This window comes from Mus caroli, unplaced genomic scaffold (genome assembly GCF_978045245.1).
Source record: "Mus caroli unplaced genomic scaffold, Mus_caroli_1 scaffold_1, whole genome shotgun sequence".
NCBI classification, from domain to species: Eukaryota; Metazoa; Chordata; class Mammalia; order Rodentia; family Muridae; genus Mus; species Mus caroli.
The window spans coordinates 107,743,566-107,763,031 of NW_028227256.1; the positions used below are offsets into that span (position 1 = coordinate 107,743,566).

Consider the following 19,466-nt stretch of genomic DNA (forward strand, 5'->3'; position numbering starts at 1 on the left):
AAGTATACTCTCATGCTGTATAGCTATGTCTTTCAAGTCTGTCATGGAGAGCAAGCCCTTACCTTCTTTGACTTCTGGATTCATGAGAATCATAAGTATCCTGTGGCTTTTACAAACAACACTTCAGTATCTGAGTACATGTCACATGGCAGGATTTTCCCTGTGTACCTCAGAGTTCTAACATGTCTGCAGACATTTTGTACTAATGTCCACCCTTGGTTTTACCTTGCTTTTATCTTTACTGTAATTGTGTCCCTACAATATCCTATTCTTTAAAACGTGGGCATTATCACTCAATATGTCTTTGGAGACAATTCTTGGCACAGATAAAGCGGAAAAATGTCTTCTCAGGATGATTTTATGTAGTTCTGTAAGTGCAATGATCTTTTGTTAATCCCTTGTGATAATCTCCTTATAATCACAAGTTATTGTACAAATCATGAAATAATGTGTTTTGAATATAGAAACTCTACCCAGAATTTCTAATGCTAGGTTTTATTGGACTTATGAAAAACATAAGTCCTAACCTTTCTTCCAGTTAAGGGGTAATTAGAATTTTATCATTAAACATGCATTTTTTAATCAACATCCTAAGGAAACATCCTAAGGAAAGAGGGTTTTTTGTTTGTTTGTTTGTTTGCTTGTTTTTTCTTAAGGAAATTATATATCAGTTTATCTGAACACCACACAAGTATTCCTTCTGGGTTCAAGCTGTGCCTCCAAAGAGTAAAAGAGTTCACAGCACCCAAATCATATGTACAAGACTGCATATATTCTCTGGATAGTGGGCTGTGAAAAGTTAGTGGGAAATAAAAATCAGTAAAAGCAAATAGTAAAATATTGGATTTTATATTTATTTAGATTATACTTTGTATTTTGGCAAAACAACCACAACTTTACAACTAAAACTAGGCTTTTATTATTATTAGGTATTTATTTCATTTACATTTCCAATGCTATCCCAAAAGTCCCCCACACCCTCCCCCACCCACTCCCCCACCCACCCACTCCCACCTCTTGGCCCTTGTGTTCCCCTGTACTAAGGCATATAAGGTCTGCACAACCAATGCGCCTCTCTTTCTGCTGATGGCCGAACAGGCCATCTTCTGATACATATCCAGCTAGAGACACTAGCTCTGGGGGGGGGGGGGGGGAACGGGTACTGGTTATTTCATATTGTTGTTCCACCTATAGGGTTGCAGATGCCCCCAGTTCCCTGGGTACTTCCTCCAGCTCCTCCATTGGGGCCCTGTGATCCATCCAATAGCTGACTGTGAGCATCCACTTCTGTTTGCTAGGCCCAGGCATTAGACCTTTTTTTTTAATAATTAGGAAATATTTGTTTCTCTACAACACAGAAATTTATTGCACCCATTCACTTAAGTCGCTTTATTCCTAGAAAATTTTGATTTTTTAAAAATGATTTTAATTAAATATTATTCATATAAGTGAAATATGGATTGCCATAATTTGTGGACTGAAGTGGAATAATCAAGATTTTCTATCTCCTCATATCTATTCCTGAGTTAAATTGAAAGAACCTAGTGGGGAAACCCCCACCCAATTCCTGATTTGGCGTGAACCCAAAAAATCACAAAGGACCATCTCTTGATGTAATTACATGAGGACGTTTAATTACAGAGCTCCGGACCGACATGCATCCCAAACAGGAGATAACGGATGTTGGCCACGAGGCTCGAAAGCTAGGGGTTTTTATGGGGTAAAGGGCTTAGGGGTGTGGAATTCAGCATAGCAACACACTATTGGCTTATTTAAACATTTACAGAAAGATTACAGGGCATCAGGATTTTGTTCCTGTGGGCTGGGGGCTTATCTTTGTTCACATAGCAACCAGTTGATGTTGCTTTACCCGGCGTCAAGGGGCAGTAGACAGAGGGGAGATTCCAGCCAGGTGGTGTAGACCCAGACGAGATAGCCCTGCTTGTACAATCAAGCTGTTCTTAGGAATGTCTTAACAACAGCCCTGTCTGTTCTGCTTTATTCTCAGGCGCAGGCCACAGGTTCATAGACAACTCTTTTACATGAATCACAAGATACAAAACCTCATTTTCTTTCAAAAGTATTAGAGGAGGCAGCAAGATAGCTCAGTTGATTAAGGTTTTTGTCACCAAACTGAAAATCTAATTTTAATATCTTGGTCCCACATTGGAAAAGAATAGAACTTTCCCAAGAAGTTGTTATCTGTCCTCCAAACACATCTACCATGAGCAAGCCCACAGGTACACACACACACACACACACACACACACACACACACAGGTATTGTGCTGTATTTTAGGTTAGGATTACCAATTACATATTTTCCACCTTGACTTTTTCAATGCATTTTGATAAACATTTAGACTATTTAAACTTATATATTCCATTGATACAAATCTGTTAAGTACTAAATTTAGAAATACAGTTTACAAAAGCCTCATTTTATGTTTTCAATAAATATTATTTCATTGAAACTTCTCATTAATCAGTTAAAAAATGTTAATGTTCATATCTAAAACTTACCTCATAGGAGATTGTCTTCGATCTGGGTCTATGGCAGAAACCGTCCCTACAATTGTTCCATATGGCTTTCCTTCAGGAATTTCAAATATGTAATATGGTAAGAGGAAAACAGGAGGTTCATCTTCATCTTCTACTTGAACTTTAATGTAGGTTGTGGAAGCATTAACATGGGCAGGTGCAAGCTCTTCATCCACATGGCAGTTTTTAACCTTAGCTCTAATGCCATAGTAGCTCTGCTGCTCAAAATCAACTTTCTACAAATAAATGCAGCATGTTGAGAAGAAATAATTTCAATGAAACAAGGTTTAACTTTAAAAACTTAACTTATTCATGTCTCAATACATTTAATCTAACCTTGATTTTAATATATGCAAATTCATCTCCTATACTGATTACTCAGGAATCAAAAGTAGAACTTACTTATATGCTTATTTGAAATAACTGTAATATACTTTAGTAATAATATTATGAATTTATGAGTTTAAATATTTTAGAAAATTGAGAATTAATGTCTTATTAGCTAAGGTATTTTTCCAAATTATCCATCATGAATTTTTTTATATTTGAACATCCCAATTAAAAATATTTTATAAAACTATATCACTCATTTCTAAATTAATTGCATTTCCAAGCTACATATCATGATCTCTTCAGTTAAACTATTAGTGAAGCAAAAATATAACCAATAACCATAAATAATTATATATTTTTGTTTAGATTTTGCACTACTCATTGAAGTAAATAATTTAAATGTATGTACCGTTTTAAGTATGACTATCCCTTCTTGGGTGTCATTGTCAATGATTATGTCAAATATTTTTGAATCATCATCTTCAATGCTGTACTCCATCTCTGCATTCTCCCCTATGTCATCATCATAGGCCACAATTTTCCCTATTGATGTTCCACTGGGTGCAGACTCAGATATAGTGAAGCGGTAGAAACCTTTACAAGCAAAGTTCCAGATATTTTGGATAAATTTTTAACACATTAAACTTAAAATTTTCACATATTGTATTTGTAGTCTTTAGAAAAAAACATGACTTTTTGCTACCATTTTTATATCTTAATATTTCTATCTCTCTTAGATTTGTACATATAAAACTATATAAAAGTATATTTACTATTATTCACAATATGTGCTGAAATAGAGAAATATTCTTTCATGTCAGTATTCTAAACATGGTAATTTGTGAGGTCAAAAGCAGTCTACATAATGAAATTATTTAAAGGCATGTTAATTCTTTTATGACTTTCCTCAAATCATTTCACAGATTTCCTTTGGAATATTTGTATTGTTTTAAACATGAAAGAAATACTAGTTAAAAATTGCTGATATTCTACCACTTTATTTTTAGAGCAAAAGTAACAATTTGTACCCTAGAATTTCTTTCAGTTCAAAAACATGTGTGATTACAGAAAGTAAAATAGTGCCTTGTTATCATACATTTGTTTATGGGAATTGAGCAATGGATCAATGGTTAATAGCACTGACTAGTCTTCAGAACATCCAAGTTCTATTCCCAGAACCTATCTTATCTCAGGTGCTGCACAAATATCTGCAACCCATTTTCTAGGGAATCTGAATGCTGTCTTTAGACACACATTCATATGGTGTAGTCAGACACATACACCTAAATAAGTCATAAAAATGATAGAAATATGAATCTTTGGACTTACATGTTATTGAGTTTATATTTAGCTACTCTTTTCAAAACGAGAAATACCCAAAGTATTTCATTCTTCAACACTTTTTTCTATTCAGTTCACCTTTTATTTTTTAATGTTGTTTCAACATAGACTCCTTTCAAAGTCATGCTCTAAAGTTTTGAGAAATAATATGTATATATTTTTTCTTCAGTTTATGGTCTTAAAAAGGAAGCAGGTAATAATCATGATGTCTGTAAGTGGGAAGGTGATAATGTAGTGGGATTGTTTTTCACTTGTGCTAATGTAAGATGCATTCATAGTTGAAAAGACTTTGGGATATGAACTGAAATTAGTGATATTTGAGGAAATACAATACTAGAATATCAAAAGGTTAAAGTCTTAAGTGCTCTAAGGGCACAGGACAAATTGTAGAGTTTGATTCATGTCCTCATGGACAGGACAATAAAGACAGATCCTTTTTAAGCATTACTTGAAATTAGTTTGTACCAATGATTAGACTGTTTTCAATGAGATGAAACACTATGGTGAGGATATCTGCTGTGCACCTATCAATTTCACTAAAGCTATGTGGAGTAGAGAAAAGTAGGTCAAGGATACAAGCACAAAAATTAGATGAGAACACATTGTGATGAGAGGAGAGATTAAGGTATTGGAGTGAAACAAGGACAGAGAACCGAAGTAGTGGGAGGCTCTTAACCATTTTAAAGGCCAAATCAAGAGAATTCTCAGACTATTTAATTTTTGGTGTAAGAGATAAAACATGAAAACAAATGGCTAAAAGCTTTCAATAAAATTATTTTCCATTATCAGATGATGAGTTGTGTGCCTTTATGTCTGGGTTTTAAGTATTCATCTGTATGTGTGAGTGTGTGTGTGTGTGTGTGTGTGTGTGAAACATTTGTGTCTCTGTATGTGTGTATGTGTATATGTGTTTGCGTGTGGATGTGTTAAATGTGTGTATGTGTTTGTGTATGTGTGTAGTGTGATATGGTGTGCATGATATATGTGTGTTTCTGTGTGTTACGTCTATGTATATGCTAATTTGCTAACAGACTGTTTAAAACAAGAATTATCATGAAATGTGTTGTATCAGTCATCAATTCAGACAAAGTAAAAAATAACACTTGAAGTATATTTGGCACAGTATACTGTGAACTAAATCAATGACTTTGCATGCAGTGTAGTGTTTGATTTGCCAATCATTAAGATTGATTTGAATCATTTCAGATAATAAGATTTCTGCATGAGAACTATAATATTTGAATTTGTTATTAATGGGGATGAGAAATAACCAAGCATAAGAGAGTCAAAGGAGAGGTGAGACTATAGCATGAACTTTTCAAAATATATCACATCTTAACACTATGCAGCATATATAAAGGGAGAAATTCCATTTTAGTCTAATACCACCAGTGTTATATATGCTATATCTGTCTATTTAAATTGTAGACCAGTGTCATTATGAAGTATATAACACTCTTTTGTTAGGATAAATGATTTAATACTTCTATTATTGGCAAGTATTGGCTGCAGAGGGTTATTTCTATAATCATTAAAGCATTAAAGAAGGAAAGTTTTGTACATGCTTACACATTAAAATCTACTATAACTATAATTCCATCAAAACCCCTGAGTAATGGCAAGGATAAAAGTTCAACAAAAGTTGAAAGTTGAAAAACCATGTATACTGATTGGCCAAAGTGCATAAACAACTAAGTAAAGTGCCATCCTGTCAGTGAAGGTGCTAGTATATACAGAGAATTGCAAAAGGAAACAGTTCTAAGGAATGTAAAAGATAGGTAGGCAGAAGCACAGGCAATTAAAAGATAGTTTTTACCAAATGCTGTATCTCATGACTTTTCTCTGCTCTTAGAAAACTGAGGCAGAAGAATTGACATGAGTTGGGAATCATTGGGCCCTACAGACTGACACCAGACTTTAAAAATACATAAATTCAATAAAAATAATAACAACAAAAATAAAATAAAAATAGCTTAACAAATATTAAACTCGACAAGCCTCATCCGGCCGGAACAGCACCGGAGTAGCTAGAGCGCAGGGTCAGCTGACACCTGCCAGCTACCCACGACCCCCGCCACAGGATTTTGATACTGCTGGTGAGTGGAACACAGCTTCTGCTCCAATCTTTAAACAGTGACAACGACAACAACTAACCCCAGAGATTACCAGATGGCGAAAGGTAAACGTAATAATCTTACTAACAGAAACCAAGACCACTCACCATCATCAGAACCCAGAACTCCCACTTCACCCAGTCCAGGGCACCCCAACACACCGGAAAAGCTAGACAGGGATCTAAAAGCATATCTCCTGATGATGGTAGAGGACTTCAAGAAGGACTTTAATAACACACTTAAAGAAATACAAAGGAACACTGGTAAACAGGTAGAAGACAATAAAGAGGAAGCACAAAAACCCCTTAAAGAATTGCAGGAGAACACTGCTAAAGAGTTACAAATCCTTAAAGAAAAACAGGATAACCTAATCAAACAGGTAGAAGTCCTTACAGAAAAACAGGAAAACACATCCAAACAGATGATGGAAATGAACAAAACCATACTAGACCTAAAAAGGGAAGTAGACACAATAAAGAAAACCCAAAATGAGGCAACACTGGAGATAGAAACCCTAGGAAAGAAATCTGGAACCATAGATACCAGCATCAGCAACAGAATACAAGAGATGGAAGAGAGAATCTCAGGTGCAGAAGATTCCATAGAGAACATCGGCACAACAATCAAGGAAAATGTACAATGCAAAAAGATCCTAACTCAAAACATCCAAGAAATAGAGGACACAATGAGAAGACCAAACCTACGGATAATAGGAGTGGATGACAATGAAGATTTTCAACTCAAAGGACCAGCAAACATCTTCAACAAAATTATAGAAGAAAACTTCCCAAATCTAAAGAAAGAGATGCCCATTAACATACAAGAAGCCTACAGAATTCCAAATAGACTGGACCAGAAAAGAAATACCTCCCGACACATAATAATCAGAACAACAAATGCTCTAAATAAAGATAGAATACTAAAAGCAGTAAGAGAAAAAGGCCAAGTAACATATAAAGGCAAGCCTATCAGAATTACACCAGATTTTTCACCAGAGACTATGAAAGCCAGAAGATCCTGGACGGATGTTATACAGACACTAAAAGAACACAAATTCCAGCACAGGCTACTATACCCAGCCAAACTCTCAATTAACATAGATGGAGAAACCAAAGTATTCCACGACAAAACCAAATTCACACATTATCTCTCCACGAATCCAGCCCTTCAAAGGATAATAACAGATAAAAACCAATACAAGGACAGGAACCACGCCCTAGAAACTACAAGAAGGTAATCCCTCAACAAACCTAAAAGAAGACAGCCACAAGAACAGAATGCCAACTTTAACAACAAAAATAACAGGAAACAACAATTACTTTTCCTTAATATCTCTTAATATCAATGGACTCAACTCCCCAATAAAAAGACATAGACTAACATACTGGCTACACAAACAAGACCCAACATTTTGCTGCTTACAGGAAACTCATCTCAGAGAAAAAGATAGACACTACCTCAGAATGAAAGGCTGGAAAACAATTTTCCAAGCAAATGGTATGAAGAAACAAGCTGGAGTAGCCATTCTAATATCTGATAAGATTGACTTCCAACCCAAAGTCATTAAAAAAGACAGGGAGGGACACTTCATACTCATCAAAGGTAAAATCCTCCAAGAGGAACTATCAATCCTGAATATCTATGCTCCAAATACAAAGGCAGCCACATTCATTAAAGAAACTTTAGTAAATCTCAAAGCACACATTGCACCTCATACAATAATAGTGGGAGACTTCAACACACCACTTTCACCAATGGACAGATTGTGGAAACAGAAACTAAACAGGGACACAGTGAAACTAACAGAAGTTATGAATCAAATGGATCTGGCAGATATCTACAGAACATTCTATCCTAAAACTAAAGGATATACCTTCTTCTCAGCACCTCATGGTACTTTCTCCAAAATTGACCACATAATTGGTCACAAAACAGGCCTCAACAGATACAAAAATATTGAAATTGTCCCATGCATCCTATCAGATCACCATGGACTAAGGCTGATCTTCAATAACAAAATAAATCATAGAAAGCCAACATTCACGTGGAAACTGAACAACACTCTTCTCAATGATACCTTGGTCAAGGAAGGAATAAAGAAAGAAATTAAGGACTTTTTAGAGTTCAATGAAAATGAAGCCACAACATACCCAAACTTATGGGACGCAATGAAAGCATTTCTAAGAGGAAAACTCATAGCTCTGAGTGCCTCCAAAAGGAAACTAGAGAGAGCACACATTAGCAGCTTGACAACATACCTAAAAGCACTAGAACAAAAGGAAGCAAATTCACCCAAGAGGAGTAGACAGCAGGAAATAATCAAACTCAGGGGCGAAATCAACCAAGTGGAAACAAGAAGAACTATTCAAAGAATCAGCCAATCATGGAGCTGGTTCTTTGAGAAAATCAACAAGATAGATAAACCCTTAGCCAGACTCACTAGAGGGCACAGGGAAAGCATCCTAATTAACAAAATCAGAAATGAAAAAGGAGACATAACAACAGATCCTGAAGACATCCAAAGCACCATCAGATCCTTCTACCAAAGGCTATACTCAACAAAACTGGAGAACCTGGATGAAATGGAGAAGTTCCTCGACAGATACCAGGTACCAAAGTTGAATCAAGATCAGGTTAATGATCTAAACAGCCCTATATCCCCCAAAGAAATAGAAGCAGTCATTAATAGTCTCCCAACTAAAAAAAGCCCAGGACCAGATGGGTTTAGTGCAGAGTTCTATCAGACCTTCAAAGAAGATCTAATCCCAGTTCTTCACAAACTGTTCCACAAAATAGAAACAGAAGGTACTCTACCCAACTCATTCTATGAAGCCACAATTACTCTGATACCTAAACCACAAAAAGACCCAACAAAGATAGAAAACTTCAGACCAATGTCCCTTATGAATATTGATGCAAAAATCCTCAATACAGTTCTTGCTAACCGAATCCAAGAACACATCAAAACAATCATCCATCCTGACCAAGTAGGTTTCATCCCAGGGATGCAGGGATGGTTCAATATACGGAAATCCATCAATGTAATCCAGTATATAAACAAACTCAAAGACAAAAACCACATGGTCATCTCATTAGATGCGGAAAAAGCATTTGACAAGATCCAACACCCATTCATGATAAAAGTCTTGGAAAGATCAGGAATTCAAGGCCCATACCTAAACATGATAAAAGCAATCTACAGCAAACCAGTAGCCAACATCAAAGTAAATGGTGAGAAGCTTGAAGCAATCCCTCTAAAATCAGGGACTAGACAAGGCTGTCCACTTTCTCCATACCTATTCAACATAGTACTTGAATTCCTAGCCAGAGCAATTGGACAACAAAAGGAGATCAAAGGGATACAAATTGTAAAAGATGAAGTCAAAATATCACTTTTTGCAGATGATATGATAGTATATATAAGTGACCCTAAAAATTCCACCAGAGAACTCCTAAGCCTGATAAACAGCTTCAGTGAAGTAGCTGGATATAAAATTAACTCAAACAAATCAATGGCCTTTCTCTACACAAAGAATAAACAGGCTGAGAAAGAAATTAGGGAAACAACACACTTCTCAATAGTCACAAATAATATAAAATATCTTGGCGTGACTCTAACTAAGGAAGTGAAAGATCTGTATAATAAAAACTTCAAGTCTCTGAAGAAAGAAATTATAGAAGATCTCAGAAGATGGAAAGATCTCCCATGCTCATGGATTGGCAGGATCAACATTGTAAAAATGGCTATCTTGCCAAAAGCAATCTACAGATTCAATGCAATCCCCATCAAAATTCCAACTCAATTCTTCAACGAATTACAAAGTGCAATCTGCAAATTCATCTGGAATAACAAAAAAAAACCTAGGATAGCAAAAACTCTTCTCAAGGATAAAAGAACCTCTGGTGGAATCACCATGCAGGACCTAAAGCTTTACTACAGAGCAATTGTGATAAAAACTGCATGGTACTGGTATAGTGACAGACAAATAGACCAATGGAATAGAATTGAAGACCCAGAAATGAACCCACACACCTACGGTCACTTGATCTTCGACAAGGGAGCTAAAAACATCCAGTGGAAGAAAGACAGCATTTTCAACAAATGGTGCTGGCACAACTGGTTGTTAACATGTAGAAGAATGCGAATCGATCCATTCCTATCTCCTTGTACTAAGGTCAAGTCTAAGTGGATCAAGGAACTTCACATAAAACCAGAGACACTGAAACTTATAGAGGAGAAAGTGGGGAAAAGCTTTGAAGATATGGGCACAAGGGAAAAATTCCTGAATAGAACAGTAATGGCTTGTGCTGTAAGATCGAGAATTGACAAGTGGGACCTCATGAAACTGCAAAGCTTCTGCAAGGCTAAAGACACCATCAATAAGACAAAAAAACCACCAACAGATTGGGAAAGGATCTTCCCCTATCCTAAATCAGATAAGGGACTAATATTCAATATATATAAAGAACTTAAGAAGGTGGACTCCAGAAAGTCAAATAACCCCATTAAAAAATGGGGCTCAGAACTGAACAAAGAATTCTCACCTGAGGAATACCGAATGGCAGAGAAGCACCTGAAAAAAATGTCCAACATCCTTAATCATCAGGGAAATGCAAATCAAAACAACCCTGAGATTCCACCTCACACCAGTCAGAATGGCTAAGATCAAAAATTCAGGTGACAGCAGATGCTGGCGAGGATGTGGAGAAAGAGGAACACTCCTCCATTGTTGGTGGGATTGCAAGCTTGTACAACCACTCTGGAAATCAGTTTGGCGGTTCCTCAGAAAATTGGACATAGTACTACCGGAGGATCCAGCAATACCTCTCCTGGGCATATATCCAGAAAATGTCCCAACCGGTAAAAAGGACACATGCTCCACTATGTTCATAGCAGCCCTATTTATAATAGCCAGAAGCTGGAAAGAACCCAGATGTCCCTCAACAGAGGAATGGATACAGAAATTATGGTACATTTACACAATGGAGTACTACTCAGCTATTAAAAAGAATGAATTTATGAAATTCCTAGCCAAATGGATGGACCTGGAGGGCATCATCTTGAGTGAAGTAACACAATCACAAAAGAACTCACACAATATGTATTCACTGATAAGTGGATATTAGCCCAAAACTTAGGATACCCAAGATATGAGATACAATTTGCTAAACGCATGAAACTCAAGAAGAATGAAGACCAAAGTGTGGACACTGTGCCCCTTCTTAGAATTGGGAACAAAACACCCAGGGAAGGAGTTACAGAGACAAAGTTCGTAGCTGTGATGAAAGGATGGACCATTTAGAGACTGCCGTATCCAGGGATCCATCCCATAAGCAGCTTCTAAACGCTGACACCATTGCATACACTAGCAAGATTTTGCTGAAAGGACCCAAATATAGCTGTCTCTTGTGAGATGATGCCGGGGCCTAGCAAACACAGGAGTGGATGTTCACAGTCAGCTATTGGATGTATCACAGGGCTCCCAATGGAGAAGCTAGAGAAAGTACCCAAGGAGCTAAAGGGATCTGCAACCCTATTTTTGGTACAACATGATGTACTAACCAGAACCCCGGAGCTCTTGTCTCTAGCTGCATATGTATCGAAAGATGGTCTAGTTGGCCATCAATGGAAAGAGAGGCCCATTGGACTTGCAAACTTTATATGCCCCAATATAGGGGAATGCCAGAGCCAAAAGAATGGGAATGGGTGGGTAGGGAAGTGGGGGGCGCTATGGGGGACTTTTGGGATAACATTGGAAATGTAATTGAGGAAAATATGTAATAAAAATATTAAAAATTAAAAAAAAACAGCAAATATTAAACTGTATTAAAAGTGGAAGCCAAACAGAATGACAGTTTCATCTCTGCATATCTATAATCAAATTCCAAAAATTATGCTATGATTAATAATCATATCTACTATTCTCTTCATCTGGTGTTTTTTATAATAATTGATAATTGTTCATGTTTTAAAAAGTATTGTGAATCTATCTTTGTTCCTAAGTTATGACTACCTGAAAATTTCTCACGATTTGATGTATGTAATAAATGATTAGAGCAAATGTAACTTTTTCTTCCTTCAAGAACAAAAACTACAATTACTTGTTAAATTATTATTACAGATGCACAAAAGAACAGTTCCAAAAAAATATTCATCTCAATTCCCTGTGAGTTCATGAATATGTTTCTGGAAATAGCAAAAGAAAGCAAACTCACAAGTAAAATTAATCTGCTAATAAGTTGGCCTTGACAAGGAGAGTTTAGCCTGATTCATTTAGCTCTGTACTCTAATCATGTGAAACCATCAAAGTGGAAATAGAGGCAAAAATATTTAGCATAGATGTGAAATGTGAAAATTGTTTAGTTTACTAGTTGCTGCTGAGACGTGTGGTCAGTCAATAATTTTCAGGAAACCTTTGAATTTATGATTGACTCCCCGCTAACAGTCTTTAAGGAAACTCTATCTAATACTAGCTACACAGATAATGTAAAAAATATCAACAGTCTAATAAAGAATGAAGTAGATTGTGCCCAAGAGATATAGGAAATATCCAGGGAATTTTTACTGTAGTGAGCCCATACTAACGATTAAAAAAAAAAAACAATAGATAAATCATCAGCTTGTGGGAATTGGTCACTGCAGCAGTAAAGTGCAGAGCTGTTACTTTTCTCTGATGTTTTCACGTTAGAATAATTCAACGGTATAAACAAATAGCACATTTATTTTATGTAATTTTAAGCTGCATATTCACACAATATAAAATAAAATGGAAATTCAAGTTACTTTCTCCTTACTTTCTTTGAATATTGGCTTGTTGTCATTAATATCTGACAGCTTAATTGATACGGTCGTTGTTCCAGACAGGGCTCCAGGCTGACCGAGCATGTCCTTGGCTTGAATAATTACACAGTATGTATCTTGCAACTCTCTATCCATCTTAGAAGATATCCTTATGACTCCTTTAAAAAATAAATAATACAATTCCAGTTATTAGTTCTCATGACCCTTTTCTAGCTAACATCTTAAGTATCCTATGATGTAATACTCTTTCTGACATATGCAAGCTACTAACATAGAGATCAGCAGCAATAGTAAAATTGAACACTAATTTGATCAGGACTATTATCATATTACTAAATGAGACTATAACTATAATACAATAGGATAGCAAGTATACTCTAAGTATTTCAGGAGCCTCAGTTTTTCCCAATTAAGAATGAATGTCTGTCTTTTATATTTTCCCCATAACTCAGGAGGCCAGTCTGTACTTTACTTTGAACAGACTTAGGTCATCAGCCTGGGTTCAGCAAAATCTTCCTTTATAAGAAATCTAAAGTTACCTTTACTTTTTATCTCTCATTTGAACCTTGATCTTCACTTGGGAATCCTTGACTGCTTAAACATATGTATTCATTTATATCCACATGTTTATTAGAGCATTCTAAGTTCTAACCCCTATGTTGTTCTTATTATTTAAGTTGTCATAGAGTCAAACCTTGAAAAATTCTTTATGTGCTATAACGCCTAGTATAAAGTCAGAATTGAACAAACAAGATTCTATGAAGGAATTAAATATTTATATTTTAAAATTAATAAAACAAATAAAAGAAAAAAATAAAAGCACAGAAAGGAGGAAATTTACTGCTAGTGAGAGGGCAAACTGGTTTGGGCACTCTAAAATCAGGGTGGAATTTCCTGAAGAATCTGGGGATCAAACAATCTCTATACTGCTCTAGAGCATATGTACCCAAAAGACCTTACAACGGAGAGTACATGTGGAGGGACCCATGGCTCTAGCTGCATATGTAGCAGAGGATCGCCTTGTTGGGCATCAATGGGAAGAGAGGCCCTTGGTCCTGTGAAGGCTCAATGCCCCAATATGGACGAATTCCAGGTTGCAGAGTAAGGAGTTCGTGGCTGGGTAGGGTAACACCCTCATAGAAGCAAGGGGAGAGGAGATGGGATGGGGGAGTTCCGGGGGAATACTCTGAAAGGAGATAACATTTGAAATGTAAATAAAGAAAATATCCAATAAAAAAAAACGCCGCTTTGAAACAGAAAAATAAATAAATAAAGGACACAAACAAGCAAACAAAAAGTATAAAACGGCCCTGTTTCAGATATAAAGACAAAAGTGTACTAAATAAAAGCTTTTTCGTAATGGACTTCCTTAACTTATGACACCATATATATGTAATATTATACAGTAAGTTAGATATCTGGTTAGGAATGCACATGCCTCTTTTTTATGTTTTAGCTTTATGCTCCTGATATTTACTGAAGGTGGGACGTTTTAATTTGCTTTCTGTCTTTTGCTATATGATGTCTGGTTAGCTTCCTGTAACATTTACTTCCCATATTTTTACAGATCTTTGCTCTTTTTTTATCTTTTTATCTTTTTTTAGACTTATAATATTTGCTGCATAGATATTTTTATCACATATATAAATATTCTATGAGATATATGGAAAATCCAATCTCTGAATCATACAATGTTTTATTTAATTTAACTATTAGTGAATGCCACCACATTATGTTGAAAAATGGCATCTACTATAGAACGTGTTTTCAACCAAATGATTTGTGCAGGAATTTTTCCTCTTGAGAATCATGAAAAATTGTATTTTTTTTTAAATTCACATATACCTGTTGTCGGCTCAACAGAAAAGTATGGTTGACCTCGTTCTAAGTTGTATAGGATGCGAGCATGATAGCCAGTTGAAGGATCATCTGCATCATTGGCTGTCACCTTGATGACAAATGTTCCTAGAGAAAAGATGTATTAACAGTAACTCAGATTTAAGTCTTACTCTACAATAAATCCCATTCTATAAAACAAACAAAATGATCATGTTAAAGAATATTATGCTGTTCTTCCCATTTCAAAGGACAAATTATTAGGCAATATACAAACAAATATACCTATATCAATAGACTTCATTCCCTTAAGTTCTGCGGATAGTAAACGCATTTTCGTAAAATGAGCTATTAAATCATTCATTGTTGCATATTGTTTACGATTTTTACAAGATGTGTGATTAGTGGAGGAACTTGAAAATACTATCAAATATGTTAAAGCAGCCTGTAGCTGAAATAAATAAATAATGTTGAAAGACACTTGCAAACATTATAGTAATGAGTTTCAAGAACTATCGATTGAATTAATATTCCTAAATCTCTTTGTAAATATCTACTTGATTTATTTTTTTAAAAAGTAGACATATAAGTAAGCATTATTATTAGAATTCAATATATGGACATACTTAATTGTATATCTATAATAAACATTAAGAGATAACAAATAAGTATTTCAAAGAACCGAACTTTTCTTTTTTTAAATTAGGTATTTATTTCATTTACATTTCCAGTTCTATCCCAAAAGTACCCCACCCACTTCCCCACCCACCCACTCCCACTTCTTGGCCCTGGCGTTCCCCTGTACTGAGGCAGATAAAGTTTGCACGACCAATGGGCCTCTTTTTCCACTAATGGCCGACTAGGCCATCTTCTGATACATGTGCAGCTAGAGACACGAGCTCCGGGGGGTATTGGTTAGTTCATGTTGTTGTCCCACCTATAGGGTTGCACATCCCTTTAGCTCCTTGGTTACATTCTCTAGCTCCTCCATTGGGAGCCCTGTGATCCATCCAATAGCTGACTGTGAGCATCCCCTTCTGTGTTTGCTAGGCCCCGGCATAGTCTCACGAGAGACAGCTCTATCTGGGTCCTTTCAGCAAAATCTTGCTAGTGTATGCAATGGTGTCAGTGTTTGGAGGCTGATTATGGGATGGAACCCTGGATATGGCAGTCTCTAGATGGTCCATCCTTTTGTGTTACTATTAACATACAACTGATCATGATCCTTATGAAAAATCATCTTTTGAAGTACTATGTTCTTTATACATAAGAATGATAAAAAGATCACAAAATTAAGTAGACTTTTCAGGTCTCTTCACAGATAGTTTCATAAAATCTCCCAGAAAATCGATATCATAAATGCCCCATGTATTTTAACTGCTGAAAGTAAAAACTGTTGAACAAAGCAGGATATTTTGTAGCAAATAGCTATTAATATAATCATTATCCAAAATCTCAACCTAATTAAAAATCATGGTATAATAGAATGTATGAAAAGAAAGTGTTTCATCCATTGATTCAAAATCTTTACCATCCAAGCTGTTCAACATACAGACAAGGTAGCTTCATGTGCTTTTTAAAAAAACATGCCTCTAATGTAATGATTAAAATACTGTAAAGAAATATCCCAGAGATGATTAATTTAATTTGTGTATAAGGCACTGGGGAAAAATGTTCTTAAATTGTCCCCTGAACCTAAAAATTTTATTTTTTTTCTATTTCCTCTGTATATTTTTTTTCATAGACACCCAGCTCTAGTTTCAATACCTAAACCAGATGTCTGCTTTCTGAAACTCAGAAAAGCCATAATTTGCTAACTGAAGATATTCATAATATTTTACATGTTAAATGCCTTTAACATATAATTATGTAAGTAAGAAAGAAGAAAAGGAAATGCAATGAACCCCACTTGGCACACCACATTGCTATCAAGTTTTCCTTTCCTTAAAAAAAAAAAAAAAAAGAGAGAATGACAAATTGTGGCATAATTTTCTTGTAACAAAAAACTTAATGTTATTATCTTGCTTTGTACTAAATAAAAAACCTAATATATTTGATTTATGTATCACTCAACATAATTAGTTAACTGTGTGGAAAATTAGATCAAAATCTTTTGAGTGAATAAAAACTGTTTTATATAAATTCACAGAATACCCTTGTTATGATAGCTTAATAAGGAATTTGATTTCTGGAGAAGAATCTCATTATTTTTTATTATGAAACTGTTATTTTGCATGATTATTTTATGTATCTCCATGTGAGTGTGAAATATGCTCACATATTCATGTTTCAGTACATGCATATGCTTGTGTTTGTCAGTGAAAGGAGTGAATCTACTGTCCTGTCCTCTCTTTGTCCTTCTAGTTTGAAACAAGGTCAGTTGCTGAGCTAGGCACTTGGTCAAGCAGTCCTGGTATCCTTTTGCTTTCACTCTCCCCATCACTGGTGCTACTGGTGATCATGGGAATGTACAGGTTCTTATATAAGTTTGGGATCTGAACTCAATTTTACTCAGTAAGCACACATTCATCCTGAGCCATTTCTCCAGGCCAGTTATGTAAATTTAAGAATCAATGGCCTTATAATTAGGCAACTTAAAAATTATACTATGTTTCAGATTTGATCTGTCCTTGATCAGAACAATGAGGATTGAGGAAGGATATACACAAAATCACATATTTATCTACATGTGCATGTACGTACAAACATTCAACAAAGGCTGGACTTTCTAAAAGTTTGGCATATTTATACTTCATCTTAATTCTTATTCATATTTTTGAGATATTAACTTTAAAATCCATCATTCTACAACACAAAGACTATGATGTAATTTTATATATTTCTACTTTTCTTAATTTTCATTGACTTTGAAATTATTTTTTACAGTTGCTTCAAGTTAAGCATCACCTCTATAATTCATATGTAATTGGCAAATTCACTAAAAAATAATGATGCATCTCTCTAGTGCAAATGATCAATTGTTTGAGAGACTCTGCTTCTATTATTGGCTAAATATATGCTAATTAAGGTTTCTTATTTGATAGAAACAAATGATTAACTCTTATGTTTCCATTTATAAGAAACGGTGGTGTAGATGAGAGTTTGGAGGAAGAAAACAAAAAGTAGAACTGATAAAATTATATTATAAAGTCAAAAAAGGCATAATCTTAAAATGGAAATGTCAGCTAAAAGTGTATTCATCCTTAACACATAAACATTTTCAATGGCTGTGTTCCTATAGACCAAGGAACATCTCAGAAAAGTGAGAAGAATGTTTGTAAGAACCAGAGAAACCAGGAATTATTCTATGAGTTTGTACCATCTAGTGATGAAAGCAATGCACCTGTGAAATCTCAGGAATAATTGGACCTAAAGCTCTGACAGCTCTTGCAATAGTTGGCATATAGATATTGATGAGGGAACTTTTGTGCTACTCTATAGCTAGATGAAAAAATACAAGTGATTAACTTCTAAGAAAAGGGGAAATTAATCTTCCCAAGGGATGAGCTTCCAGGTTGATTAAACCTAAATCAGTCCTAAGACTACATACATACAGGTAATCTAAGTAGATTCAGAATACCCATTTATGGATGTCTCCATGTATATGTATAGGTAACATAAATAAGAAGGGGAAAATGAATTTTGGATGAGGAAACAGACATACGAGATATAGAAGAGAGAACATGAAAAAATTACATTTTAGTTAAATAATGTTATCTGACATCAATAGGAGAGGAGTTCCTTGGTCTTGTGGAGATTTGATGCCCCAGCACAGGGGGATGCTAGAGTGATGAGCCAGGAGTAGATGAGTCGGGGGAGGAGCACCCTAATGGAGGAAAAGTGGAGAGGGGAGGGAAGAAATGGAATGGGGAAGGTTGTGGAGGAGCAACTGGGAAGGGGGATATCATTTGAAATGTAATTGAATAAAATGATTAATAAAAAAGTAAATGAAAAGGCACAGTTTTGAGGTGTCTGCAAAAAATGTACACAAATGTTTTGTATATAATTCAACTGAAACATATTTTATGCATATGTATATGAACTGTCTATATTCTATTATGAATATATATTATGTATGCATATAGCATATGATTTTATATTCTCTCTCTCTCTCTCTCTCTCTCTCTCTATATATATATATATATATATATATATATATATATATAATTCATGCTCTGGAAATATGTATGATATAACATCTAAATAACTGTCAAAATAATCCTGATTAGCTTCAATCCAATTTGATCTGTTTTCCTGCCTGAATTTAATTACAGTTTAGTTTGTAAATAAAGTTTGGATAAGTATATTATGACTCCATTTGTTTCTCTTAAAAAACATTTATATTTACCTCCTCTTCTTCTCTTTCAAATTGTTGGACACTGTTTTTATTGTTGCGTCTTTCTCTCTCCCATCTGTCTGCCTGTCTGCCTGCCTGCCTGTCTATCTGTGTGTTTAGATGTAGCTCAAGAGTGATCATATACTTTGTGAAGTGCCAACAT

General features: G+C 35.3%; 1 protein-coding gene across 8 annotated transcripts in view; it reads right to left on the reverse strand.

Annotated features, from left to right (window-relative positions):
- Positions 1-19,466, reverse strand: part of Cdh19 (cadherin 19) — a 79,670-nt gene that overhangs the window by 33,956 nt on the left and 26,248 nt on the right. For all 8 annotated transcript variants that reach the window (XM_029478031.2, XM_029477997.2, XM_029477979.2 and 5 more), the window contains 4 exons: positions 14,977-15,096; positions 13,125-13,289; positions 3,284-3,468; positions 2,524-2,777 (listed from right to left, as the gene is read on the reverse strand). In XM_029478031.2, coding sequence (XP_029333891.1) covers positions 2,524-2,777; positions 3,284-3,468; positions 13,125-13,289; positions 14,977-15,096 — 724 coding nt within the window. The remainder of the gene's footprint in view (positions 1-2,523; positions 2,778-3,283; positions 3,469-13,124; positions 13,290-14,976; positions 15,097-19,466) is intronic.